At 41.7% G+C, this 27,914-nt stretch overlaps 1 protein-coding gene across 1 annotated transcript; it reads left to right on the top strand.

Moving 5' to 3' along the window:
* The first annotated feature begins 1,330 nt into the window (after positions 1–1,330).
* cbx6a (chromobox homolog 6a) lies at positions 1,331–27,880 on the top strand. The gene is made up of 11 exons (XM_051385990.1): positions 1,331–1,586; positions 3,052–3,095; positions 6,647–6,712; positions 7,343–7,409; positions 8,584–9,861; positions 17,214–17,316; positions 17,558–18,300; positions 21,001–21,397; positions 22,361–22,602; positions 23,629–23,808; positions 25,293–27,880. Exons 1-11 carry the CDS (start codon positions 1,518–1,520, stop codon positions 25,536–25,538), a joined length of 3,435 nt encoding a protein of 1,144 aa, XP_051241950.1. The 5' UTR covers positions 1,331–1,517; the 3' UTR covers positions 25,539–27,880.
* The last annotated feature ends 34 nt before the right edge of the window (positions 27,881–27,914 follow it).

Raw genomic sequence — 27,914 nt, forward strand, 5'->3', positions numbered from 1 at the left:
CTGAATAAATACAATAGTAAAATGTTCTGTGTTGGGGGTACAACTCAACCCTGGTGTTTTTAAAATCCTGTGCATCCACATGTAACACAGCAGATTAGTACTAATGTCATTCACAGTTATAATATTGTAAACTCTGTGTGTTTTCAGGGAGGAGTTTCCATGGCACCGCCTGTCAGAGCTCGCTCAAAGTATGGGTTCTTTGTATGGAGCTAGTATTATAGCAAAACTTTTTACAAATGTGTGTGGAAAGTTGTGTAACTGTATCTCAATCTGTGTGTGTGTGTGTGTGTGTGTGTAATATACTGTCAATGGTGTAATCCAATTTGTAAATGTGTAAAATAATCTGTAAATAGAGATTTGTGAATGTGTACAGAAATCTGCAAATGTGTGTTCAGAATCTGTGTGTGCATTCAGATTTGCAAATGTACTGAGATTTGCAAACATGTGGACACATCTGTAAGTGAGAAGTCTAGGTATTTGCTCCAAGAGCTGGAAATACAGACAATGCATCGGTTACAACTCAGGCGGGACTCTTCATTGTTTGTTTTTTTGACAAGTGACTTTTGCTTCACTTCACAGATCTGCAAATGTGTGTATTGATCTCTCTCTCTGTGTGTGTGTGTGTGTGTACTCCTGTCTAGCTGCATACTTTATTAACCATAAAGCTAATGTTATCGGTCCACCAGTAAACTAATCACTGAGAGATGAAGCAGAGAGTGAAAACCAGACGATTATTTTCTTCATGAAGTATCATCCACTTTCACCAAAATCAGTGAATAAAGTTTAAAGTTGTGTATTTGTACTATTTACAGAATATATATCAACTGAGCACAAAAAGTAAGGAAATGTGTGTTTGGTAGATTATTTCTCTGTAGTAACAATGCTCACACACTGCTGTGGGATTTATTGCCAAAAATCATTGTTACCACAGAGAAATAATATACCAAACACAAATTTCCTTACTTTTTGTGCTCAGTTCATTGGTAACATTGCTTTTTGGCAACAAATCTTATACCGTTGGAGAGCCTGTTTAGTTCCCTTACAAATGGGGCAAACATGCATTTGTGTGAAGAATAGGATGCCATCCCACAGCAGTGTGTGAGCATTGTTACTACAGAGAAATAATCAACCAAACACAAATTTCCTTACTTTTTGTGCTAAATATTATATATATATATATATATATATATATATAAAGTAATTTTCCATCTTGCATTTTCTAATTCTTCTGGTCTGAAAAACAGTAAATTAAGTAATTTAAGTGCCCTATATTGCTATTTTCTTCTATTATTATCCACGTGACAGATACCGGGCTGTCCCCTGCTGCTGCTGCTGCTGTTATTGTAGCTCTCTCTCTCTCTCTCTCTCTCTCTCTCTCTCTCTCTCTCTCTCTGTGTGTGTGTGTGTGCTGCCTCTGGTGTTTTGGGTCGGCAGAAATACACAGCAGAGCTTTACGACCGGAGAGCACACACAGGTAGCGCAAAGTACAGACAGGTAGCTCAGTTCGGGCATGAAAGATGGAGCTCTCGGCGGTGGGAGATCGCGTTTTCGCCGCGGAAGCCATTCTGAAACGCCGCGTCCGTAAGGTGAGCTACCGCCGCCGCTACCTCCGCCGTCCCGCGTTTTTTCACCCCCGCAGATGTATGTCCGCGGTTCGGCACCGGTCCACAGCCTCGGGGCTGTCTCCCTTGCGCCTTATAAAGGCCTTGTGGCTAGCGGATGCCTTCACTTTGCTAGTCGCAGCTTAGCAAGGAGCTAACTAGCGAGGCTTTCAGGTGATGGCTCGTATATTCCGGTTTTTAGCGGGGCAATAAAACAGCGACACAAAGAAGGGGCTGCTGCAGAGCAAGGCAGTCCCGCCGATGGATGAGGGTTGTGCTATGAAATGGAGGGGCCCCGATTTGTCTGCCAGCTAATGGTAGCTAAAGCATTACGGCCACAATGTTCATTTTACAGCCTGTGGAAGAGGTATATGTTGCAGCCACGTTAAAAGGCAGCAAGGGTTGAGTTTCCTCTGCAGCTTGTGAAAGATGGTTCCCAAAAACATGAACGGTAGTCGTTGCACTCATGTGCTGTAGTTGAGACGGATAATGAGCTGTGGACTTCTGATAGTTTTCCAGTGTTTTGTGGTTGGAAAAGACCCCGTAAATCATGGTAGTGTACCATTTTAAGTGGCTGGAAATACACAGTTAACCAGCAGGCCCACCAGCCCTCCAGTTGCTTCTCAATTTGCCTGCAAGAACTTAGAAGTTGCACTCAGTTGTGGGAGAGCAAGCACTTGTACAAAAGCAGGAATGCCATAGTTGGGTTTAACATCAGCTCCTCACACAGATCATGCAGTTTAATGTTCATATTATTATTTGATGTTATTCTATGGGGGGAAAAAAAGGTGTAAAAGGGCTCGATACCCAACGATAAACATATTTGATGTTATTGAGAATGTATGGGATTGTAAGTTTTGAAAGCCAGGATGAGCAGCAATCAGGATGAAAACAGGGATTCATCCACAATAAAATGAGAAGAAATCCCCAACAAGGGTTCCCTCACCCAAGAAGAAGTCCCATCTTCATTAAATAAAGTTTGCATATATCAAATTTTCCACAAGCCTGATGAACAAATAATGTCTTCAGACACATCTGCAGGCAACCTTGTCAGTGAAAAGGTTGGTTTTAGCCTGAATTACCTGTACAATGGCACATAATTATACATGAACTTTCTTTGTTTGGATATCGACCACCCTGCTCTCTAAATATCGCCATCGCCCATTGAAACGCCCATATTGGTCGACCACTATTTTCCAGACTACCTGACGAGGAGTCGGCATGTCTGAAACATGGGTAAAATTAATAAAACGGTGAAGCATACAGGAGTCTGTGTGTTGTGTGTAAAGAACAAAACAAAATCCCAGTAACTCCCAAACATAAGATTAAAGACAAAAGAGGAAGTTGCTGCAAATGAGTTCCAGATATAAGGGATTTTTTTTATTTTTAAAGTCCCTGTTGTCACATATGAGCTGTTTCTGATAATCCACAATGTGTCTTTTTCTTGCAGGGACAACTTGAATACCTGGTAAAATGGAAAGGATGGGCAATGAAGTAAGTGCTTAACTCTGACTTAAAGTCCAAGTGCAGAGAAAAATGTCATTTTAGCTAGGGATGCACGATAACTTTTTTTTTTAACCGATAACACACACACACACACACACACATATACATAATATATATGATCATGACCTAAGATCATGACATTAATACTATGAACAAACCCTAAAACACTTGACTTTTTAAATGGAGGTATTTATTTTTTCCAATGAAAAACAATTGGCAAGCCTCTCAAAAAAAAATAAAGGCCCCTTGAACTGATGCAAATACATGCATCGGGATTACAAACAAAAAGTGCATTCCAGAAGTTCAAAAAAATAAATATATATAGAAAATTGATGCACTGACACAAGTTAGATTCAAACATTTCTATGTAAACACAATCTGAAAAAGTGCATTCCTCAATAACAATAAATAAAATGTGCATAATGCACTGACACAAGTTACACACGTCTGTGTAAACAAACGGAAAAAGTGTATTCCATAGTAACAAAAAACTAAGTTTGAAGGATTTTGGCTTATGGTTCCATTCAAATGAATACCCTGTCACTAAAGTAAATGAGGTTAAGTTGTGTGAGAGAGACAGACAGACAGACAGACAGCAACAACAACTACACTAATAGTAGTGACTGATGATGATGAACATGACAACAGCAACGATGGGGGACAACGAGCAGTGACAACAGCAACAACAGTAACCGTAGCTATAATAATAATAACACTAATATCAGTGATATTGGCACTGGCAGTCAAGCAGGACCATGGCAGGAGGCTCCACCAGGATCCATGAGAACCTGTGAGACGAGAAAGCACAAGAACTCCGGGGAATAAGTGAAGTTAGTAACATGCATTAATGGGACATGAATGAGTGCAGAAAGAGAGAGGAAGAGAGGAGCTCAGTGCATCATGGGAGAGAGACTCCGTAGAAGCGATGGCTATGTTTCAGGTGACTTATCAGGTTTGACGTATTGAAGCTCGTGCTACTTTTACCTCCTCGTGGAACTTCAAAGATATATGTACTGACTAGATGTCGCCTTGACTACTGCTGTAGTCTACACCTTCTTGCAGCGGGGATCCACCCCCCTTTAATGCATTGGCGTCAATCCAGGCAAAGATCTAACGAAAATAAAATCACCATAAATCGTCATTTAGTTTTTTGGTTTGTTTCAACTTATTTATGATCGAGTCCAGAGAAAATTTAAGCTTTTGATATTAATATAATCTACTTCAAAATGTAATGCCTAGTAATAGTAGGCGTAGGTTTATTATTCTTCCACTTAATAGTATGTGTATTTGCTTTTACACCTGCATTATATCTAATGACAATCACAAAAAAATCCGACCTAAAGGCTTCACAGCTCAATATTTCATGCAGTACCTTTTTGACGGTCGTGCTTTTATTTTGAAAACGTCGCCGAACCAACCATAGAGATATATATACTGAAACATGAGACTGAAACAATATCATTTCATCAGCAGAAATATACTTTCGTAACACTCAATATCATAAAACACATTATCATCTGTGAAATATTATCCCTTGCTGTTTTGTTTTTTCATTTCTTTTGTTCGAGCATCAATAAGCAGCACAAAAGTCCGACATCTTTACAGCTGATCTGAATGCGGGGAAACTAATTTATATTTATATATGTGTGGTGGAACTTGCTTGGAACATTTGTTACTAATAACAAGCGACCTGTCTTCTTCAGAAACTTTGAAAAAGTCCCACACAATCGACGCCATGTTGTCTGTTTTCAAACGTAAGCACGCTGTGCTGCATTCACGGTGTAACGGAAAGTCCCAGTTCCCACGTTTGCTAGTCGTTCTTGTTTATGTGTAACATGAGGAAAAATACTGTGGATATCAATTCAAGTAAGCAACTACTACAATTATCACCGAGTTAACGAGTTCTTTTCCGACATCCCAGTCAGAAAGAGTTTTTCTGATTATCCCAACGTCACCTGAACGCAGCATTCCCCGCAGGTTATTCAGGTCTCATAGTGAGAGCGGGGGCTGCGGGGTACTGGGGGCTGCGGGGGGCTGCGGGGTACTGGGGGCTGACTCATTCTGCATATTTCCACAATATCATCATGTGCACCGACCACTTACCGGCATAGAGATATATACATATGACGCCTTATCGACTGCTGCCGCCCACTATTATTATTATTATTATTATTATTATTATAATTATTATTATTATTATCATTTTATTATTATTGCTATTATTATCATTATATTATTATTATTATTATTATTATTATTATTATCATTTTATTATTATTATTGCTATTGCTATTAATATATTAATATTATATTAATATTATATTATTATTATTGCTATATTATTATTATTGTTGCTATTGCTATTAATATATTAATATTATATTAATATTATATTATTATTATTGTTGCTATTGCTATTAATATATTAATATTATATTACTATTATATTATTATTATTGTTGCTATTGCTATTAATGTATTAATATTATATTAATATTATTGTTGCTATTGCTATTAATGTATTAATATATTATTAATGTTATTATTATAATGATATCACTATCATCATCATTATCATCATTATTATTATTATTATTGTAGACATAGGATCTGCTGTCTCTACTCTTTTTGAATATCAGATATATATCGTATAGAAGTCCGGCATATTTTCATTCACAAATCTTCTGTCAGAAGCTCGTCTGCTGATAACATTAAGTAGAATTTGTATTTGGGTAGTAAAACCAGCATTTTTTAAAATATCCAAGCACCCTGTATCATAGCTACACGTGTGACGTTTTTAACAAATCAATACGTTTGAAAATCGGTCTAAAATTCAGCGAATAATTCTACTTTGAGATTGAGGAGTTTTTAGGGGGTCATCCGGGTATTTTCAGTGCACTGACTTTTTGTGTTATCTACACTATATACCGGTAATAATTTCCTGTTACCGGCCCGATAATTATCGTGCACCCCTAATTTCAGCCCTTTTTAAGAGTTCCTATTTAATCATCATGTAAAACAAAATGTGACGTGTGCTTACAGAAGCATGAACTAACCTATTTCAGCCAATAATATCAGCAGACCGACCCGGCAAAAAAAAAACAATCAAAAAGACACCTCTGTACTTTATTCCCTGTTGTCAAACTGTCCTCCATCGGCATCGGATGCTGCTTTCAGTCCCGGTGCTGCTCACTGGTTGCTCCCAGTCCCAGCAGAGTCAGCTAATGGGTCCGCTACAGCTGCTTGACCGGGAGGGTGCAACACACAGCGCTATTGTCCCTCCCTAGCTGCCTGTTTTTTTTACAGGAAATACGGGAATATGCAGAAGCGAATGGCACTCTGATGTCTGTTTCATGTGGACTTTAAAATGGAAACTGACCACCCTCAGGCTCTGAGCTCTTTGTCCGTGATATGCTGTTTTAATATCCTCTTATTAAACTGAAAATTTGCCTTTATTCCATGTTGGTGCAAAATTCTGTTGTGGTTAAAACTTTCCTTTTGATGTGTGTATTTCTTCATGTCGCTCCATCCTTGTTTAGGCACAGCACTTGGGAGCCAGAGGAGAATATACTGGATGACAGGCTGATACTGGGCTTTGAGCAAAAGTGAGTAGAGTCAGTACATAATGAGAGTGCATAGACCGTGTGCAAATTATTATTTATCTCATTTTGCAGTGTTATGTGTGATTAGAGTATCATTGTTTCCTATGCTTAGGATTTTGTCTCCTAACTTATGTTATTGTGTAACTTGTGTAAAAAATGTCTATTTGGTTTAGTTCTTAGTCTTAATTTTGCACATTGCTATTTGTCCTTACTTTATGCTACCGCTCACGTATCTTACTCTAAGTGCTTCGTCTTTCACCTCGTCTGTCAGCATCTGTACATTCTTCCTGCTCTTTTCTTCCTTTTTGTAAAACGTACATCAGAGCTGAAGTCCTTTTATGTCTGCTGCCAAGCCACTTGAAAGCCTTCGTGCAGCTCACAAAGAGTAGATGTTTACAGTGAACTAAAATGGACGCCATAAAACAGACAAAACTGAAAAGACACATCAAATGGAAACTAAAAGGAGCACTTGAATCTGCCTGGGTACGCACACAGCGTCAGATGTTTCCTGTGCCACTGCTACTTTCACACACCCATTGATTGGTTATGTTTGCTCTCATTGTGGTGTTATTTTTTTAGACTGTCTTTACTTTGTGATCTGTGTTGTCTTAACCGTCATCTCGCCTTTTAAAGGGAACGGGATAGGGAATTACATGGGCCGAAGAAACGAGGACCAAAGCCCAAAAACTTTGTCATGAAGGTACAGTTTTTTTTTTTTTTATGCTCTTTTTAATGTTTATGCATGAAGACGAGCTTCTCAATCTCAAAATGGGGTTTTTGAACACTGCAACACACCAACAGCTGAAAAACAAACCTTCCATTAATACACCATGAGCACTTCTTTAAATTTATACCAAAAATGTTTAATTAGGAAATTATAGCATACTGGTAATTATAGCCATACTTTGTCAACCCGTTTCATCAATATCTTCCCTGATAGGTACCATTGCTCAGGTAGCAGCACACTACAGGAAAGATATATTTGTGATTTCTTCTCTTAAAGTAAGAATAAAGTTAACCCACTTGAAGCAGGTTTGATGTTTATTTGAATTATTCTACATACGATACGTAGGGCATCTTCAGAATTATCATACTTACCACATGCATCACTGTCAACACTCAATGATGGAGCATACACAGTGCAGATAGATACTAAAGCCAACGACCTACGGGCATAGAAATGTGCTTTTGGAAGTTTAAAAAAAGTTACACTGTCTATCACTATCACTGTTGGGGGTCAGTGACTCTCAGTAAGAACTGTAGTTCATGCTGTGCAGGCAGAGACGGAGAACGCTATGTTTTACACAAGTTGTGGTTCATATTTTAATCACAAACGGTTAACTCAGTAGCTGTTTTGCTTAATATTAATACCACTAAGCAGTAAAAATATCTACATGTCTGTCAAACCTGGGATAAATTTAGTTAAAAAGAGTTTTGGTTTTGTTATATTACCTCATTGTTCACATAATTTAAATGACTCGGAATATGCAATAAGGGTAAATGTTTGACAAAATAGCATTATAATGAACTACTGTAGCTACCTGGCCTTCAAATCTTGTGCTCCAGATTTAGGAGAGACTCCCAACAATTTTTTTTTTTTCAGTAAAAATATAATTTGTGATCCAAAAATGATCGTTCCCACGCGAATTGTGAATCATACGGTAATCGCAATAGGATGTTTTTGCCTTATTGTGCAGCCCTACTGTATATCACCAGGCATCCTTTGGCCTGCAAAACACTAAAACCATGCTTTTTAGACTGATATGGGAAACTAAGTTGGTATTGTGCAACCTACATTGTGGTGAATGAGGCAGGTTTTGTACAAAAACAAAGCTCCCACTCTTAACCACTTAATTCACTCTGATCTTCCTTAGGCCCGTGCTCAGAAAGGTGGGACCAGCATCCGAGCCTCAACCGCCCGACAGACTACATCGCGCTCCACTTCCAGCCGAGCAGCTCCTTCCTCCTCTGCCTCACCTCATCATTTAGCATCTTCGTCCTCCTCTTCCTCAACCATAGCACCCTCTCCTAAACTCAACTCCCTTGCAGCCACCCACAAGCTGAAGAAAGACATTCACCGCTGCCACCGGATGTCCAGGCGCCCTCTCCCCCGTTCAGACCCCATGGCGACCACCTTCTCCACCCCCGGTGGCTTCCCCTCCCGCCTGCACGTCTCTCCCTTTTCCGAGACCGTCCGCATCCTTAACCGAAGAGTCAAACCCCGGGAGGTCAAGAGAGGACGGATCATTCTCAACCTGAAGGTCATTGATAAGCCAGGCCGGGGTGGCACAGCTGCAGGCAGCAGGAATGTTACAGCAGGACGCCAAAACATCCCTTCCCGCAATCGCATCATCGGGAAGAAGGGGGATGCACCCTATAGACCTTTCCAGCCTCTGAAGATGCTGGGGTTCCCGATGTACGGGAAGCCATTTGGGCTGCAATGTGGAGGCACTGTGCCCTTTCCCTCCCACCGAGGCTCATGCTCCAGCACGGGGTCGAGGGACACCAACTCCACTTCCTCCAAGTACCAGTCACCTCCTTCTCCTTCCAGCTCCAGTGGCTCTGAAGGAAAATCTCCCGCCAACGCCTCAGCTTCTCAGTCCCAGCCCTCCACAGGAACCTCAGCTTCCAGCGAGGGTCCCAAGTCTAGTAAACCTCACACAGAGACCCAGAAGGGCCAGAGCGCCAAGCCTTCTGCTCCTGTCCCGTCCTCAGATGCAGACCCTGCGGCTTCAGCATCTCCTTTCATCCCCTCCTCACCCTCTTCTTCCTTGGAGGACGAGGGGGAGGAGGGTGCCCTAGACCGTTCGGTGCCCCCAGAGGGAGGCAGGAAGAATCTTCGCCAACGCAGGGCTAAACCTGCCCGCCACCACCTGCCCGCCGCCCCTTCCTCTGTCGCCCCTGAGGATCAGAGCCCCGCCCCCGCCGAACCCAAAAGGGTGCCCGCTGAGGGAGACCCCGACTGGCACCCTGAAATGGCGCCAAGCTGCAAGGATGTTGTGGTCACGGACGTCACCACCAACCTCGTCACCGTCACCATAAAAGAGTTCCCCTCCCCGGCCTCCTGCCCCGGCTCGCCCTCCGCCAGCCCCGAAGACGCCTCCTCCCCTCCCCCCAACGCCACCTCTGATGACCCCTCTCCACCCAAGCCATAGGAGATCAGATATTATGAATAGAAAAAAATATCATGCCAGTGTTGCCACGTCAGCCCCCTCCCTACCTTTTCCTTAAAGGTGCGTCCATATTTGTGTAACAATGAAATGTAATGTAATTTAACACCGCCCAGCCATTGAATAGTAAAAGAAGAGCATATTTTTTTTAAAGAGAAGTGTATAAATTTGAAAAGGGGCAGCTAATACGCCCTTCTTGTCACTTAAATTGCCATATTTTGTCCACTTGCACAGCACTGACTCTTTTTTTTGAAGAGGACTTGGATGGAAATTGTATTTGTTTTCTTTCACTTGCTTCAAAACATGCTGAGCTTGTTTGGTGTAATAGAAAATTGTCCAAAAAGCGAAACACTCACCCATCTGGTGTGTGTGTGTGTGTGTTTGTGTGTGTGTGTATGTGTGTGTTTATCAAGCTCATTTGGCGTATGTGAAAGAAACAAATACTATTTAGATTCAGGCCCTGCTGCGAAGGCTGTTATTGACAGCCTTCAGGTGTTATGCCAATGTCCTGCCCCCTTGTCTCATTGGAAGTCCAGCTTGTTAATGATAAATGAGGTGATGTGTTTTTGCAATTAACACAGTTGGACTCTCATATATTGCATCAATACAGCGAGGTAAATGCAATGCACTTGACTGCATCGAAAAATGACCTATTTTATGTAGTTCATACATTTTTCAAGGCCTTTTCCTCTTGCTCTCTTGAACGCACATGCATATACATATAGTATGAGTAAGTATTTATATGCACGCACAACCTTAAAAGCTGCAAAAGAATAAACAAAAACAATAGTCTTTAAGTTATTGCTGTCCTTGCCATCTTTCCCTGCTTGCATTGTTTTTCTCATGAACCCACCACGTTCTTCAACTCTGACGTCCACCAAGACTCTAAACTGGCCTGAAGTTAATTGTGAACATCTTTCTTTTATGCCATGTAACTTCTCAACTTGTCAAGGTCTAGAAGGTCCAAGAGCTGAACACACTTTCAGGCTGAAGCCACCAAACAAATGCAGCTAAAAACAGAAGTTTGTTGAACCTTTAAGCTACTCAGCAGTTGTCTTTGGAACATGCATTGCTGGTCAGTCTTGTAGCTTTATTAGTATATTCTCAAGTTTAAACGACGTAGTTTAGTGTCCTCCTGTTGGCCGTAGGGCTAGTGAAGCCAAACCAGTCCAAGACTGCCAGGAATTTGAGGACAAGGTTTTTTGTCCTTTTTTTTTGTCAATTTATTAACTGTCTGTCTGGCATGGTAATGGGTTACTGTGCCAGTGTTTCTTTCTTATATATATATCCTTATGTAAACCAGAAATGTGGTTGAAATTTTAGTATCTGTAAAATTGAGAAGAGGAATTTTTGGGGAAACTTTTACAACTTTAATGGAATCTGTCGAGAACTTTCCATTTAAGGTGCCATTTTCTTAACTATTTGGACACAGCTTCAGTTTTCCTCTGTACTTACATCATCTGTGGTGAAAAATATTTCCAATCAGGTCATTTCAGAAGCAACAGTATGACAAGTTTCAGTATCTCTGCTAATGTTTTTGGAGTTCCACAGTTGGTGGATTTCAGCAGTTAATAGTACGTTAAAATGCATCGTGGACTACAAGTTACTGCCACCAGTTGTCATTGCCTCTTATTTGAAATATCAAGCATGTTTGCCTTTTTGTAGCCAATGCTTACAGCAAGAAAACTGTGTCCTATTTCTTTGTTGTGTTGCAGGATTGCCACTAGCCAATTATGGCCCACTCTGAAACAAGATGGGGTGCATGTTTTTGAAATTCGAGTGAAAATCGGTTACACTTCTACTTGCGCTGCATTGTGTTTCAGCCACAAATATCTGCATGAAGGGGTAGCAACAATGTCCCTGAACAAGATAGCTTCACCTACGACTTAGGACCTGTTGTTTCTTGACCAGAGAGCAAAGGATGTTGGCACTTGTTTTCTCCAAATACATCATGTGTGCTCTCTTTTAGTCATGTGAGGTAGTCTGGCGGCCCATGACTGTTGACTGCAAACCTCTGCCGAGCACATTCACTGCAGGTTGTTTCCGGCTAAATGCCTGAAAGCTTGAGTGTTCACAGTACATCAAACTAAACCTGGCCCTTTATACACAAACTCTAAACCCTTTTCTGGTGCTGCCTGCTCTTTCTAGACCTTCCCAGACCTTGGCTCTTACTCTGGTGTTACCTGTGTGTTACAATATTTAAAAAATCTTCCGCATGTGTTGCCTTATAGCTGCTCCGTTCAACCCCAGCTGCACTCCAGGCGACATTTACCTCGTCTTACTCAGACTCTTACATACTGAAAAAAAACAACTTTAATAATACTTTATTACCTGCCATGTCTTCGGTGGTAAAAGGTACAATATCACAGACAGTAATAAGCTTTCAAGGCTTCTGATGTCTCATTTTCTAAAGTTAAAAACGCAGCTTTCTCTAGGTCTTTGTTAACACAGACGAGGAAGATGTCGCCTCCTCTCCCGTCATGTACTGGATGGTTCTAGTTGTTGTCAATACTGTTTCAATACGCTCATAGGTTACATGTGGAAGGATTTATTCCAAAATGACACATCCATTATATGAAGAAACGAAATGGTCTCGAGCTGAAATTCAAATTGAGGTACTTCTGAAAAGGACAGTACTTAACTGAAATGCTTATTTGACAAAGTGACATAAATTGACTGAGTCCTCGATTCTCCAGAAACAGATGAAGAAGTATTTTCTTCTCCAAATGGATATATCGTGATTTGGAATAGATTTTTTCGTCTTCTATATCTTTAATATCTTTAAGTGGTGGATAGAAGTGACTCTTGCGGTTGGTAGATGTGTGAGGTATTAGGCTGCTAGGCGATGTTTCCAACAGTTGATAGCAATGTTTTTCTTCTTTTTCTTTCTCATATGGGGTAGCACAACTCAACTTAGTGGCCTATCTTTCAACCAAATAGGGCTCTTGATTTTATTATTTGACTTTTTTAAGCCTTTTTGTTTTTTCCTTTTTTGAATTGTTTTACATTTATATGTGATGTAATTTTAAGTGCTAAATTTATGTGGCACTAATTGGAAAAAAGGAAGGATCCTTGTTTAAATGTATGGATAAAGATGCTTAATGAATTTGTGCTTTTTAAGCCTTTTTTCCTTTGTACTGTACTTTAATACTTTTTTTGAAATATGCATAATAATGTTAATGTGATGCTGTTTATTTGAATGCCATTTTTTAATAGTCCAATATGGGTTTTATCAGAAGGCAAACTGACTGATTTTAATGTGTCAGGACTGCAGTTTTATCTGGTTTAATGCTAATATGAATTATGTATATTGTATTGATGGTAATGATGACGAGAGGGAGGCTAATGATGATATTGTTAATGTATCTGAACTTCTGAAGCATGTTTTGCAAACCCTTATTGTACAGATTATGTATTCAGTGTCATGTTACCTGTTACCATTGTTGCTTTCAGTGTGTGTTTCTTGTACAAGGCTTTTAATTAAAAGCTCTTTAAAAAGCAGTTTCCTTTATTGTTATTTTTCAGCCGTCGTCTCATATTTTGTTGCCTCTGTGTCGACTTCGGATGTAGGCGTGAGGGGGTGGGTTGCAGGTTAAAGGAACTGACCTGCGTGAAAGATGATAGCCTCAGCAGCAGCAGTATAAGATGCTAATTTAAATAGCTGCAAAAAATGTTATACTTTCTTTTTGTAATTCACCCAGAATGAAAACAGTGTTATCTGCTTGTAGTGTTGAGTGCAAGATAGTCAGCAGTACTGCAGCCGGAAGAGAATTATCCTGTTTTAGTATGTCATCAGTAAACATTGCCATGTCTCCTAATGGCTGATAATGAACAGAAAAATAAGCTGAGTGAATAAAAGAAAAACAAGGGTGAATTTGTTTGTCCCTGAGGTGCTTTTTTATCTAAAACAGCATACAATTTAAAAAACTTTGATCGACCTTGAGGCTGCATTAATTGATTTTTTTTTTTTTTTTTTTTTTGCCCACTTAGGGGCGGAGGAACAGACTGGAAAAACAACACTGACATATTATAAACCTATAAAGTTGTTACAGCAAATGTGTTGGCAAAAAACTGCCTAACTACACATTGATCAGACACAGAGCAACATTAGCACTAATCTGGAGTTGTGTTTCAGGCCACCAGGTGAATCTATATGATGGAGTCCTATATTCACTGTCCTTTAATCTATGTTGCTGGTCTCCACCAACTCTTGAGGGAAATATGTGGTGCTGCACACTACACTGTGTTCACCAGCTGTTAACGGTGTCTGTAAGCCGTTTGGTGCTGTAAAGGACCGCAGGTAGCTGAGGTTTTTCAGAGCTGAGAATAACTGCTGCTGTGTTTGTGAAAGTGAAGCTTAAAAAAAGATGCTGCTTCACCAACACCTTTTCATTTCACATTACACATAGTGATATGATTTTAGGTAAAGTGTACAAGGTATAACAAGTACAAGGAGTCCAAACTTTAGCGTGAAGGAAAAAACTAAAACAGGCTGACAATAAGCCTTCTTCTATTTCTCCTTCTACTGTCACTGATGTTTCTGCTGTAGTTCCCATATGCCCCACAGAGAGGCCCTGTTGAGCCACTCATAGCATAGCAGCCTCTGTTTTCAGAGGGATTGTGAAGGCTGGGGTGATGCTAAGGTCATCACGCTTGGGTATTTATCTGTGTTTTGATGCTTTGATGAACACATACATCCAGTTCAAACAGCTTTCTTCTTTTCCACAGGCAGTGTTTTATTTGATTTGACTTTTGTTCAGACCTTTGTAATGTATGTAAAAAGGAGAGAGACATAGATAGTGATAAAGACAGGCGATACATAGGTCCCTTGTCTCTTTCCTCTTTGCTCTCTCTTTTTCTCTCTCTTGTCTGTTCCCTCCCTGGCAGGATACCACTGGGCTTATGAGTCAGATGGATCAAAAATAGTTGTCGTGGTTTGAAATGAGTGTCCCACATCTGTGTGTGTGTGTGTGTGTGTGTGTGTGTGTGTGTATGTGCGTGCAACATCGGCCACCTCTGGAGATTAATCCATAATCTAGGCTACTGGTCTCTGCGGGGGGAAGCCTGAGTGGACTGGTGTTTGAGCCTCTGACTGTGGTAGATATTTGAGCTTCATTTCAAGCCAGACATTCTGAATATTTTCATGTCCTATTTGCTCCTTAAGAGTTTGACTTGAGGATGAAAACCACCACTTTGATGGCTTTCTTAAGCAGTTGCAATTCAGAGTTTTATTCTGCATGTAAAAATGCAACTGAGAGTTTGATGAGGAGATGATCCCACTCTCATGTGTGTACGGTAGATATGACCAGGAAGGAGCTGGTTTGCTGAGCATTGCATAAATACTGGAAACAGGGCTTCTAACATTCGCTAAATAACACAATATATCTGGTTTGTTGGATCCATAAAAAAAACAAAACAATAACAGGTTATGGTTTTATGGGGAGTAATCAACTTGACAGCTTGACTTTTTGTTGGCAGGGCGCAGTCCACGGCAGATTAAAACCTTGTAGACTTTCCATGAGAAATGCAGTAAGAACTAAGATGAAGAAAGGTGAAAAGGACTTTTCTCTGCAGTTTTGCAAATATTTCAGCCCTTTCACAGGTTAGGTTATGTCAGGAAATAAAACTTTCAGAATCAAAAAGTGGCAGCTTCCCTCTAGACTTCTAAAATACAGCAGCAATACAGCAGTCAAGTAGAGAAAAATGACTTAGAGAAGATGCAGACAGATTTCAGTGCCACATTAGTTGCCTTAATAGACCAAAATGCTGTATGCAGTTACAAGACATGTTATGCATTACATTCACATTTCAGCCATGGTAATCATGGTGTAGCTCAAGGGTGTCCAAACCTTTTTCAAAAGGGGCCAGATAGGATAATATGACATTACCCGATCGCAGATCTGCACGCAAATGCACTGCATTATATTGGTGACTGCCTGACTTTTCATCTGGCTCCATCATGCAGGTCAAAATTATAATGTGTCCAATACTTTGGTTCATGACCAATAATCACTAATCACAATACTGGAAATAAATGATATTCTCATCAGCCTCAACTGTACTGGGTTTAATGTTACTAAGAATATTTAGTCCTCACATGCTAATGAACATGGTTAGATATTAAATATTAAATATAAAAGCTCTACTGCTGTCACACAAAGTTGATGAAATGTATTCTGGGAAATGTACAAAGTGAATCGTAGGTGGGTGGATGGAAAGTTTGTTTACCAACAAAATATATTCTGGCAAAAGAAACTTCTTGTATTAATTAAATATCACAGATTGATGTTTGAGGGTAAGTGTGGATGGAGTTTTCTTTTAATTGTGTGCTAATTAGCAGGTTCACTTCTCTGATTGGCAGTTAATCTGTAATGCGCCTTTTCCCAGGCACAGTCTTAAATTGCACGTCTCTATTTCATTTTCGACTAAAAATCAAATGCAAACCTTCCACCCCGTAAAAATAAGTTTTTGAGCAAAAATATTTGTTTGTTGAATAAGGCCACAGAGAAGAAGCGTGTCAGGGTCAGACCATTTCTGTTGGCATCAGTGGAGAGTTTTTAGTTAGCAAACTGTCTCTTGGGGAAAATGTGTTATTCCTCCTACTCAGTCACAAACCTTTGTGTTTAAGGTCGCAGCGTTCAGTGTTTTTCCTTCTTATTCTGTTCAGCTATCTTCTTTCCTCTGACTCTCACTGTAAGCTGACTTTTTGTTATTGCCACATCTGTAACTGTACGAAGGCTGCACATATTGTATGTTTGACAAGTTAAGACTGTTTCAACACCAAGCATGTTGAATTGTGTCGTTGCAGATGTGTGTGGTGTGCACCTCTTAAGCTGGTTTGACTTTTTAATTTTTCATTAAACATTAAAAATGGTTTTTGTGACTGACTTTATGAACAAAATCACAAAATTGGAAGTGCCACTCCAAGTCAAAATCAGTGTCAAAACGTCTTTATTTTATTACTAATTCATGTAAGAACACTGTCAAATAATATTAATATCCAAAAATGTCATGCACACATTCACTTAAGACACGTTTTGGGGACCTGGAAACTTCAGTCTTTTTCTAACTGGTGACAAGGCTTTTGTCCCCAATTAACTGGTCTTTATACTGAAATATGTAGCCTAAGTCAGACACACACACACACACACACACACACGCACACACACACGCTGCACAGATCGATTCATCACGGCCTTGTTTGTTCACACTGCTGCTGGAGCTTCACCTCTGTTCTGACTGAGGCATGCCCACAGCCTCGCTCCTCCTCTCTCCGCGGTCCCCATGGTCCCCATGGTAACGCACGGAGGAGAGCAGCTTAGCAACACCGAGAGGGAGAGGGAGCATCTCCGGTCCAGACAGCGCGGTGCCATCAGTATTACACACAGAGGACGGCAAGAGGAAAACAGCAGCGCCTCTGGCAAACATCTTCTCTATGTAAGTGCCACATTTTTTTATTTTTACCGCAAACAACATTACTGGTAGTTAATCCACAGAGGGGTAAGCTTGAGTTTAGTTAATCGACTAAGTAGGTCGTGATTATGTTCGGGGGATGCAGTCTTCCTACACGCTGCTGTGCGGAGTGAAAGCTGCTATCTGTAGCCGACAGTATTTTCTCCAGTTGTGTGCATGTCAGCCTTTCCCTCTGAGCTGTGATCCTTTGCATCGATCTTTACAGTCATAATGAAGTTCGTGGTGGTGCTTGTGGGAGCGGGCACCCTGGCCTTCCTCGGCGCGGTCATCTGCATCATCGCCAGTGTTTATCCCCGGAAAAGCGGCGAGCCTCTCAGCGACAACGGCACCCTGACATCGGAGACGCTGCTCCAGCTGGAGCCCGGATCGGTGGCCCATGCCGGGCCGCTGGGCGCTCTGCACGGCGCCGAGTCCTACGGTGGAGGGAACGGGCTGGGCGGCATCGGCCTGGAGGTTCCCACTCTGAACGAGCTCAACCTCGGAGAGGAGACAGGCGGAGGCTCCGCGAAACAGTTCAGCTTCAGCCGGTTGATCTGCACACCTGTACCAGTCGGAGAATGCAAGACCAAAGACCTGAGGCAGCGAAGGGAGCAGCAGCAGCAGCAGCAGCAAGCGGACGACCCGTACAGTGCCGGGGATGAAGACTGGACTTATCTCCGGACCACGGCGGAGGAACTCCGGCAGATGGTCCTGCAGCAGAACGACCAGATCCTCATGGACCACAGGACCATCCGGGAGCTGACGGGGAAGCTGAGTGAGTGCGAGAGCGGCCTGGAGGACGAGAGGAACGTGCCGGAGCGGAGCATCGGGGTATGGAGCGGCAACCGCAGAGTCATGGCCGGGGATGATGTGAGTTCTTCCGCCGCGGCGCAGCTGCAGACGGCGCGGGCCGTGGAGGAGCTGGCCAGGGCCATCATGGACCTGAAGGACCGCATTGAGAAACTCGAGGTAAGTGGAACTCCACTGAGCACAGGCTTGACAAACTTTGGCAAAAGCTGTTGTTCTTGCTGTTTACCCTCCTGTTTGAGTTTTGTTTGACAGCAGGAGATTTTGGGATGACACCAAAATCATGAATTAGCCAGGTGAGTCACTTGTCCAGTGACTAAATTTGGCCTGTGTCTGGTCCATTGAACAACCAGTTGTCCCAATGTTACGTTCATATCCACTGTGAAGTTTAAGACCTCTCTGGTAAAAGTGAAGAGTAATCCTCTCAGAATGTCTTATTGGCTTTACCAGAATGAAAAGATTCAGATTATAAAAGTGCCTCAACTCATTTCCAGAAATAATGGCAGTGAGATAATTCAAAGGCCTGTGCAGTGGCGTGTTCATCATCTCAGATCTAAGGTGGCCTGATCTTTCTCACAACACCCTCCCTCCCCTTCTGTGTTCTTCTCTCCCTCTTTTATCTTCACCTCACCTCTCCTCTGACAAGCGACTCGTGACACAGGCGCTACTCATGTCTTGCGCAGGCTCCCCGTGGGCCCATGGGAAATCTTTCCACCTGCTGGCCCTCCCACCCTCTGCACAGCACCCCCATGGTGTCAGCCGCCTCTACCCTCTACCTCCGCATCCAACAGCAGGATAGAGACATAAATAAAAGATGAAGCTGGCTGGACAGGAAAGAGGGTGGCGGTGGGGGGGAGTCAGGTTCTCAGCTTGTGTGTGTGCTGAGATTGAGACATAGTCAGGCTTATAACCACACACACACACACACACTGCTGCATCACTGCCAGCCCTCTCCAAGCACAGTTACAAGGATGTCTCCGTCAGTGTGAATTTATATCCTGGACGTCCAGATCCAGTCCTGCCTCAGCAACTCTGTTGATATTATATATCGCCCTCGCAGCCGTCTCTTCCACATTAACAGCAGCATCTCTTTCTCTCTTTCTCTCTCTTTACTGCTGCTTCACCAACACCTTATTTTTTCAACTTCTGCTATGAATACTAATACCGCCACTGCTGGGCTACTACTATCATCAATATAACACCTCTCACTGTGTTGCTGCTTTATCAGTTCGCTCATTTTCTTGCAGCTTCATTTCAGTTTAAAACCAACACTGTGACTAACATGTACAGTAATATGCTTCTATTTATACCAAGAAAACAGTAATGGGCTTTTCTCATTGCCTTTATGATACATTTCTTAGGATACAAGTCCTCTAGGGTGCAACAGCCTGGAACAAAGGTCCACACAATTCACAAATAAGTAGGGTGGGCACTCACAGGGTTTTTCTTGCGTTTATCTCTAATCAATGAAATTAATACTAATAGCCCACTTAAACACAAAGACGTTCATGCTCTGCCTTCAGTTTACAGTATGTGCACCAGATGCTGGGACCAAGGATAATATTGGTCCCAGCTCACCAATCAATAGTCAATCAGGATAATTACAATCTTCCCAACAGACAATACTTAATGAAATTGATGTAATCAGTGATATTACCTGGTCAACACGCATTTAGCAAGGCAGAGTCCAAGATGTGCATGCCTTGAAATGGACCATTCATTTAATCTTGACAAAAGAAAAATCTGCACGCTTTAGTCCAATCCAAAAATTTCATTAAAAAGCCAAGCTTTTGATCTTTAAACCCTCACAGGGAAAAATGATAAGAGGGGAAACTCAGAGCGTATGATGATATTAAAAGAGGACATGTGTGCTTTTTATGTATTAAGTACACATGATGAATGTCGTTCCCAATTGTAGTTGTAGATTCAAATACACAGGAAGCTCCACAAGATAAATCTGCACACAAAGCAATCAGAAAATACAAATAAGAGAAATAAGAGAAAAGATAAAATAAGGAATAAAAACAAGATGAATATGTATGTATTAAGTGTGAATACTACCTCAAAAACTATGACTACAAAACTACAACAACAGCTACTATTACTGAAAAACAACCCTTGCTTTGAGCTAGATGCTAACTTGCTCATAATGGCAGTGTTACCATTGCTGATGTATAATGTTATATCATGTTCGTCACATTGGTTTAGCATTCTGAAATTTGCAAATTAGCAGTAAACACAAAATACAGCCGAGGATGAGGGTAATGTGATTTGTTTTTGCAGGTAAAGTATCATAAAAATTAAAACCTTGACATGATGGTGGCACCAGATGAAAAGTCAGAGGATCTCCAGAGTTTTACAATTCATCCCAAGGGCAACATGTATGCATATGGGTACTAAATTTGATGGCAGTCAAACCTATAGTTGTTGAGATATTTCACGAAAATAAAAATAGTCAACCTGCCAGTGGCGATAGAGGAAAAGTAAGGATATCGCCACAGTGGGTGGGATTCATCCTCTGGGGACCATGTCTGTACAACATATGGCAATCCATCCAATAGTTGTTGTGGATTTGTCAGTCTGGACCAAAGTGGTGGACCGACCAACTGACCACCATCCTTATCTCCATTACCACTATAGAAAAACCCTTGAATTGATGAATATTAATGCTACTGCTATGTCTACCACTACTACTGCCACTATAACAACAACCAAAACACATTTTCTGCCCTGGCTGCTTCCATCTCTTTTTATCCGATTAGATGTTTTCTTTTCTTCCCAGCATTTCTTTTAGGATTTCTCTATCCACCTCTCTTTGTGCGTGTTTAACTCCCACTTATTTTCTCTCTCCTTATGTTGCAGGCAGAGATAGGCCCTGCTGCCTTGAACCTCACTGACACACCAGTGGGTACCGGTAGCAGCAGCAGCAGCAACAGTGGCAGTGGCAGCCCGGCAGGTAACACCGGCAAGGCTCCCGCCCCGCCCACCGGCAGTGCTTCCTCCCCACCTGCAGCGGCTCCCCCAGGGGGGCGCCGTCCAGCCTCCCCCGCATCCCCTGCCCCCAAGCCACCGTCTAAGGCCTCCCCTGGGCGCGGCAAGGGCACCTGGAGGGTGGAGGACCTGGAGGGGGAGCTGGAGAGAAAGATAAAGATGTTGGAGAAGGAGCGTCAGGCCATGAGGAAGGAGACGCAGGGCCAACACGAGAAGATCAACCAAGGCATTGACACCGTCAGCCACCGCGTGACTGAGCTGGAACACAGTGAGTGTGTGGGAAAGAGAGGAGGAGGAAGAGGGGGAGAGTAAAAGACATGGGGGTGGCTAAATAAATGAAGGAAAGGATGTATGGATGATCTGATGCACCCATGGAAGTAAACAACTGCAGTGCCAAAGCTGACGTACATGAGAGCATCACAAGAGAAGGCTGAAATGAAATTTTAATGAGCACTGTGGGTGAACTGGGTCATCACAGCGGTAGAGAATAAGCTGTAGATTAAAATAAGATGATTAATGAGTGCTGAAGGTTGTTAAATGTCAAGTAGGGTGAGGAGCTGGAAATAAGAATAATACAGCAAAAAATACGGGAAATGAACAAAGAAATTGCTTTAAATAATTTGCTGCTTTTACTTGTAACCTATCAATCTTTAAATTCATATTAAGGTCTCTATTTTATAGTTGGCAGTTTGCGAATGTCACATTGGTTTTGAAGAGTTTCCTTGGCTGTATGTTGGTGTAGGTCTAGTAGGGATACAGATAGTTGAAAGACAGAGATATGTTTAATAATAGGAGAAGTGGAAGCCGCGAGGAGAGACTGGAAGTTCATGAGGTGCAAAGAGGAAGGTTAAAAAGGAAAGATAAAGCACTTCTCTATTCTCTTTTCAGCTCAGTCATTCTCCCAAGCTCTCTGACTGCCTCTACATCTTCTCTCCCTTAAGAGCTGCAGTGTGGCCTTGAGTTAGAGAGGCTGATCATTAACTGCAACGCTTGAGCTCTTGCCAGGCACTGTGTGTGTGTGTGTGTGTGTGTGTGTGTGTGTGTGTGTGTGTGTGTGTGTGTGCGCAAACTGACAGGGACAAGTGAAAAGAGAAATACCAGTATCTTTGTATGAACTGGCCATTAACGCGTCGTCCTTTTCCCGTTTTCTCTCTCCGTCTCCCTTATGTCTCTCTCTCCTCTCTCTCTCTCTGGCTTGTTCTCTTTATCTCCTTCATCTCTGTCTCCAAAGCGCTGACAGAGCCGTCGTTCCCCGATGGCTTTGTCCTCTCCTTCCCCATGCGAACCAACTACATGTACGGCCTGGTGAGAAAAGAAATAACAGAGATGTATGCCTTCACTGCCTGTGTATGGCTGAGAGCCAAAGAAGGGGGCATCGGGACCCCCTTCTCCTACTCAGTCCCTGGACAGCCTAACGAGCTGGTGCTGCTACAGGGAGTCCACAACCCTGTGGAGCTGCTCATCAATGACAAGGTAGATGGGAGTGTTTTTTCGATTCATTTCTCATACCTGGGGGTTAGGATCCCCCAAGTGTTTAGAAGATAAATGTAGTGTGGTGGTAGGAAATGAAGGAAATTGTATTTTATGTTTGGAAATGAATGGCTTCTTCTGGTAAAAAGGATTAATATTTGTACCCTATAGGTTTCCTTCATCAACCGAAATAGCCTGCCAAGGAAATCATTATCCTAATATGCTTTTCCAAGGAACGGTGCAAGCTAGTTATTGGTGGCTTGTTGTAATTCATTCATTAAAATGAGTTATGAAAACATGTACAGTCTTGTGACACGCCAACTTCTTCATGCCATGTGAGATGAGTGGTGACGAGAACAAAAAGTACAATTGAAAATGTCACAGCATCCAATTATTGTGTCCATCAGCGTGATGTGGATTAGAGTTTATATTAGTTTTGGGGCTGGTTCTCTGGATGCACTTAAACATTTATACTCCTTGCAAGAGAAAATGACTAAAACAGATGGTGCCCTTGTACAACACATTAAATATTTAAATCACAAAAAGAAAGAAAAAGAAATATCACAAGACATTAAATGTTAACCTCAGAATGTAATCAACAGGAAATCACAATTACAGTACTTTGTATCTATGATCAATATTTTTAATCATAACTGAGTCAGTCCAAGAGAAGCCCATGTTCTTGTTTTTTTTTCACATTTGTAGTGCTGTGGCCCACAGCAAACATACGTTATTGAGGAGAGGCGGCACAGAGGCAAGCTTTTTGCAGCTGTTGTTTTATATAGTGCATTAATGCTTACCTTTTATAGTGCTTACACTTATAGTTCCCATGGCAGAGAGAGTGGGGGTTTGTAACTGCGGTCGAAGGGAGGTGGGACTGTCCACAGAGTGTAGTTTTGCTGACATAAACCATCAGTGTGTCCACATTCTGCCACGGTAATTGCCCATACTGTCGCAGCTCAGTGGGCTTGAAATCACTTAGTCACTTTGTGAAGAAAAGGTTTAACCACTGTATTCCCTGATCTGTAGGTGGCACAGCTGCCTCTGTCCCTACCACAAGATGAGTGGCAGCACATCTGTGTCAGCTGGACCCTGAGGGACGGGGTGTGGAAAGCCTACCAGGGGGGGAAGATGAAGGGGAGGGGAGAGGGACTGGCTGCCTGGCATCCCATCAAACCAGGAGGAGTCCTCATTCTGGGACAGGAGCAGGTGAGATATATAGGATGGATGGGTAAATAAAGTTATGGATGTATGTATGGATAGGCAAATGGGAGGATGGGTGGATGTCCAGAATTATCAGTTTATGGATGATTGAACAAACTGATGGATGGGCAGGTGGATGCATGTTACATGGATAGACAGATAGCGAGACAGGGAGAGCTATTTTAAGGGAGCACCATTAGCTATTCACACATGAACAGACAGAAACCTAATTGTGTTTATCCTCACACTGGGCTGCCTCTCTCCTTCATTAGCAAGACATACACATTACATAACCATTATGAAATCTGACATTATCCCTCCACCCTGGTGTCAAAAAAACAACCTGTAGCTGATTCTGCAGCCCATCGCCCTTGCATGAAGGATAAAAAGCAGAGAGTTGGGATTCCAATTCTGCAAGATGCTGCAATGATGCAACAAGACATGATTTAATGGATATTTTTTTTTAGTGAGAGAGCAAGCACTTTATAAATCTCTGTTGGTGAACGATGAATTGCTGTGATGTGTTGACCAGATTTTATTGGGAAAATCCCAGGACAGCCCCCTCACAACGGTGATGTGAAGAGGGATAAACATTTTTAATCTTATTTAGGGGAAATCATCAAAACACAATATTTCTGTGTATGGATAAAGCGTTTGCTGCATTTTTATTCTCATTCAACCAGTTGAGATGAGGACAGGAGTACTTACTGTGCACCAAAAGCCTCACTGAAGGGTTGTAGTTTTCAGGAGATGGTGTATTAATTTCAATATAGCATTAGTATCAGTCCATCCATAATAAACCAGAAGCTGTATGGCTCTTGGTGATCATTTAAACACTCACAGTGAGAAAGCTACAGGGCTGGCATGCATCATAAATATAGCAACTGGGGGCCAACTATATTCCCTTACAAAATCTTGAGATACCTTTGCCTCTACTACATTTTTAGTGGTATTTGGAAAGTATTGGTCGAGTTTCCCACCCCAAAAATGATAAATGCCCAAAAATGGGCAGCATGGCATGTCAATGCGATAAGGTCTTTTGGGACTTCTGGCCCAGTTTTGACCAAATCGCTCCAGGGACTAAAGAGCGCCAAGAGGATTAGTTGAATAGACTAATAATGGAAACAACCTGTTTCACACAAGACAACAAAACATAGTAATCCCCTTGTTCTTTGTAATCTTTTTACTCACTTGGAGAAGTTGGGAAGTAAATAACATAACTTTGTTTAAACATCAATAAACACTTGAAGAAATTTCCATCTCAAATCCTCATATAGCAATGATCAGGCATTACTGTGTGAATGAATCCTGTATACAAGCTGTAGCAGCATCTAGCCTCTTTGACCAGTCAGTAATTAAATAAGCGTGGGCTTCAGTTCCTGAAAATGTCCCTGCGGTGGAAAAGGCCTAATGGATGACTGTAGAACATCTCTTTGCTATTCATGCTAGCATTCTTACACATTCTGTTTTTTCCAACTCTTCTACCCAAGGATACATTGGGCGGTCATTTTGATGCCTCCCAGGCCCTGGTCGGGGAGCTCTCCCAGTTCAACCTCTGGGATCGGGTGTTGAAGCCTGCGGAGGTGGCCGCCCTGGCCGACTGCAGCTCCTCAGCGCTCGGAAACATCGCCCCCTGGACCGACATTGACGTAGATGTCTACGGTGGTGCCACCAAGGAGTCCCTGGACCCGTGCCATGCTGCCCAGAGATCCAACCCCTCTAGCCCCAAACAGTGATGGGTTACTTGGAGAGGTCGGCCAAGGGTGGTCGTGTTTGATAGGTCGATTTAGAAGACGATTTAGCAGATGTATAACAACGTATCACATTGGGGCTTACAGTATATTTGTTGGGGATGGAAAGCTTTCTGGTGGACTGAAATATGTGATGGAGCTATTAAGCTGCTAAGAGCGGTGTATGTGTTTTGTTTTTAGTGTTGGTGTCCACGCTCGTGTTTACTTCTGCAGTGAGATACAGTGAGTTTAGTCACAGAATCACCTTAGTGAAGGCTGCATGGGTGGATCGACTTCTGGCATGAACAGGACTCTTATGGAAGCATCCCGTAATAGATATGTAATTGGCTGTGGTTAAATGCACCACCCTCTGTTTTAGGTAAGAATCTGTTGGGCCAGTTAACCATACAAGGTTATTCAGGCAGAGGGCTTTGTTGGATTTGAATGCCATTATGGAACAGACCTTAAGATGCCATTTCTAAGGGTTTCTTACTTTTAGAACAAAGTGACACAACGTTCTGTCTTTCCTCATCTTGTGTCTAGTTGGTTGTGTTTCATGCTAAAGCTGAATTTTGAGATGGTATTGTGGTTATATTGATTTCAACACTCAAACGGAGTTTTGTTCAGTTTTAACTGTATATGATCCTGTTGAGTAATGTCTGTGTGCTTTTAAGTTTTCTACATTGAATATGTACCATAATTTGTTAAAACAGTGGTCTTATAAATGTATATTGTGTAACGTATCTCTGCTAATGTTGCTCTGTGCCAGTCTGCTCCCCTCCTGCTGTAGCCTCTCACGCCACTCACAGTCCCTCTGAGTTTAGTTGCAGAATTTTAGTTTGCAGCTTGAACAAAAGGAGGGACCTCAGTAGACCTCTGAAATAAACACTTGATGTCAGTCTAAGCACCATTCAGACACAGAAACTGTGACAAACCTGAGTGACTTTAGTAAACTGTGTTGTATCCTTGAATGTAAACCCCGATGGAATGTAAGTGTATTTGCATGAGCAAAGTCACATTTCCTGTCACTAAAGAAACAAATTCAAAATGTGTAAATTACAGTGTTGGTGTCCCCCAAATTGCCCCACACTCTGAAGCACACAGATGTCTCTTTGGTAAATCAAATTCTCACAGAATACGAGGCAATTTTGTAATTAACATCTGACTCAGTATAGAGGATTAGTACGAACAACTTCTACTTTCAATCTCTTCGCAAGAACAAACAAATATGAGCAAATATGAGCAAAAAATAGATAATAAATGAATTCATTAATGCTGCATTAACTTGCCTCAAAACCTGACACAATGTATGTGGCCAAAACTGCCACTAATAACAATAATAGGTATTAGTTTAATTTTGCACTCTGAATAAAAGCAGAGTTTGTTATGAGGTAGAAAAAATAGCAAACGTGATCATAATAGAATTGGACGGTTACCTTGAATAACAGACTTTTTGTGTTATATAGGCCCTTTTAAATAATCCAGTTTTATTAATATATAGTCATAGTTGAAACTTGGCTGCTAATGTAAATTGTATTTAATACACATTAAGGTAATTTCCATATGACATGAATGGGACCTAACTGCCAAATTAAGATGCAGCGCTATATTTATCCAAGGAAAAATGACGTATTGCGGATGTCTTTCTGATTGGAGCACCTCAAAGTAGCCACATTTCCAACTCGAGGAGCACCGGGTGCTATCTCAAAAGACATTACAAAGTGAGGCATCTCAAGGCATTGTACAGTGGGCAAAATATATTACCTTAAACTGTGATGCCCAGAATCAGTTTGGTCCTTTGGTTTTCAGTTAGGAGACTGTGAGATAATCATGTTTCTCCGATAATGTTACATATTTTTACACAAAAGGAAAGTTAGTATGTGCTTAATCTCTTGATTCGTGTAGAGCAGGGCACTCACTGTCAGGGGTGAGGGTTTGATTCCCACTTTGGCCAACTACACTAAACATGTTATCCAGTCAACACTGTGCAGTGCAGTCAGTGCTTCTGTTCACCTATTACCTCAAGACATCAGCCCCACATACGATTTGACACCCAGTTGTAAAGTGCCTGCCTGGGCTCTCTTGCCCGAAATTACAGTGAAATGTTTTTGTTTTCTTCTTTGTTGTCTCTTTCTTCTCCTTCTCTCTGTCACTCTCTCTCTCTCTCTCTCTCTCTCTCTCTCTCTTGCTTTTGGTTGTTGAAGGCTGTGACAGTGTTGCGCTTGTCATTATTTGCATCTTCATGGATCTACTATGATATTGTGAAATAGGTGGATAAAAAAAAATAAAAATATAATGGTTATGACAACATTCCTGGACTCAAGAAATAAAAGAAAACAATATGTGGAGTTGGTGTTTGTGTGTCTGTGTGTGTGTGTGAGA

This window comes from Dicentrarchus labrax, unplaced genomic scaffold (assembly GCF_905237075.1).
Source record: "Dicentrarchus labrax unplaced genomic scaffold, dlabrax2021, whole genome shotgun sequence".
Lineage (NCBI taxonomy): Eukaryota > Metazoa > Chordata > Actinopteri > Moronidae > Dicentrarchus > Dicentrarchus labrax.

Bases quoted from the DNA above. Each gene is read 5' to 3' on its own strand.
- cbx6a (XM_051385990.1), top strand. From the start codon at position 1,518: ATGGAGCTCTCGGCGGTGGGAGATCGCGTTTTCGCCGCGGAAGCCATT. The intron at 18,301-21,000 runs GTAAGTGGAACT...CTTATGTTGCAG, and splicing joins ACCGCATTGAGAAACTCGAG to GCAGAGATAGGCCCTGCTGC. The intron at 22,603-23,628 runs GTAGATGGGAGT...CCTGATCTGTAG, and splicing joins AGCTGCTCATCAATGACAAG to GTGGCACAGCTGCCTCTGTC.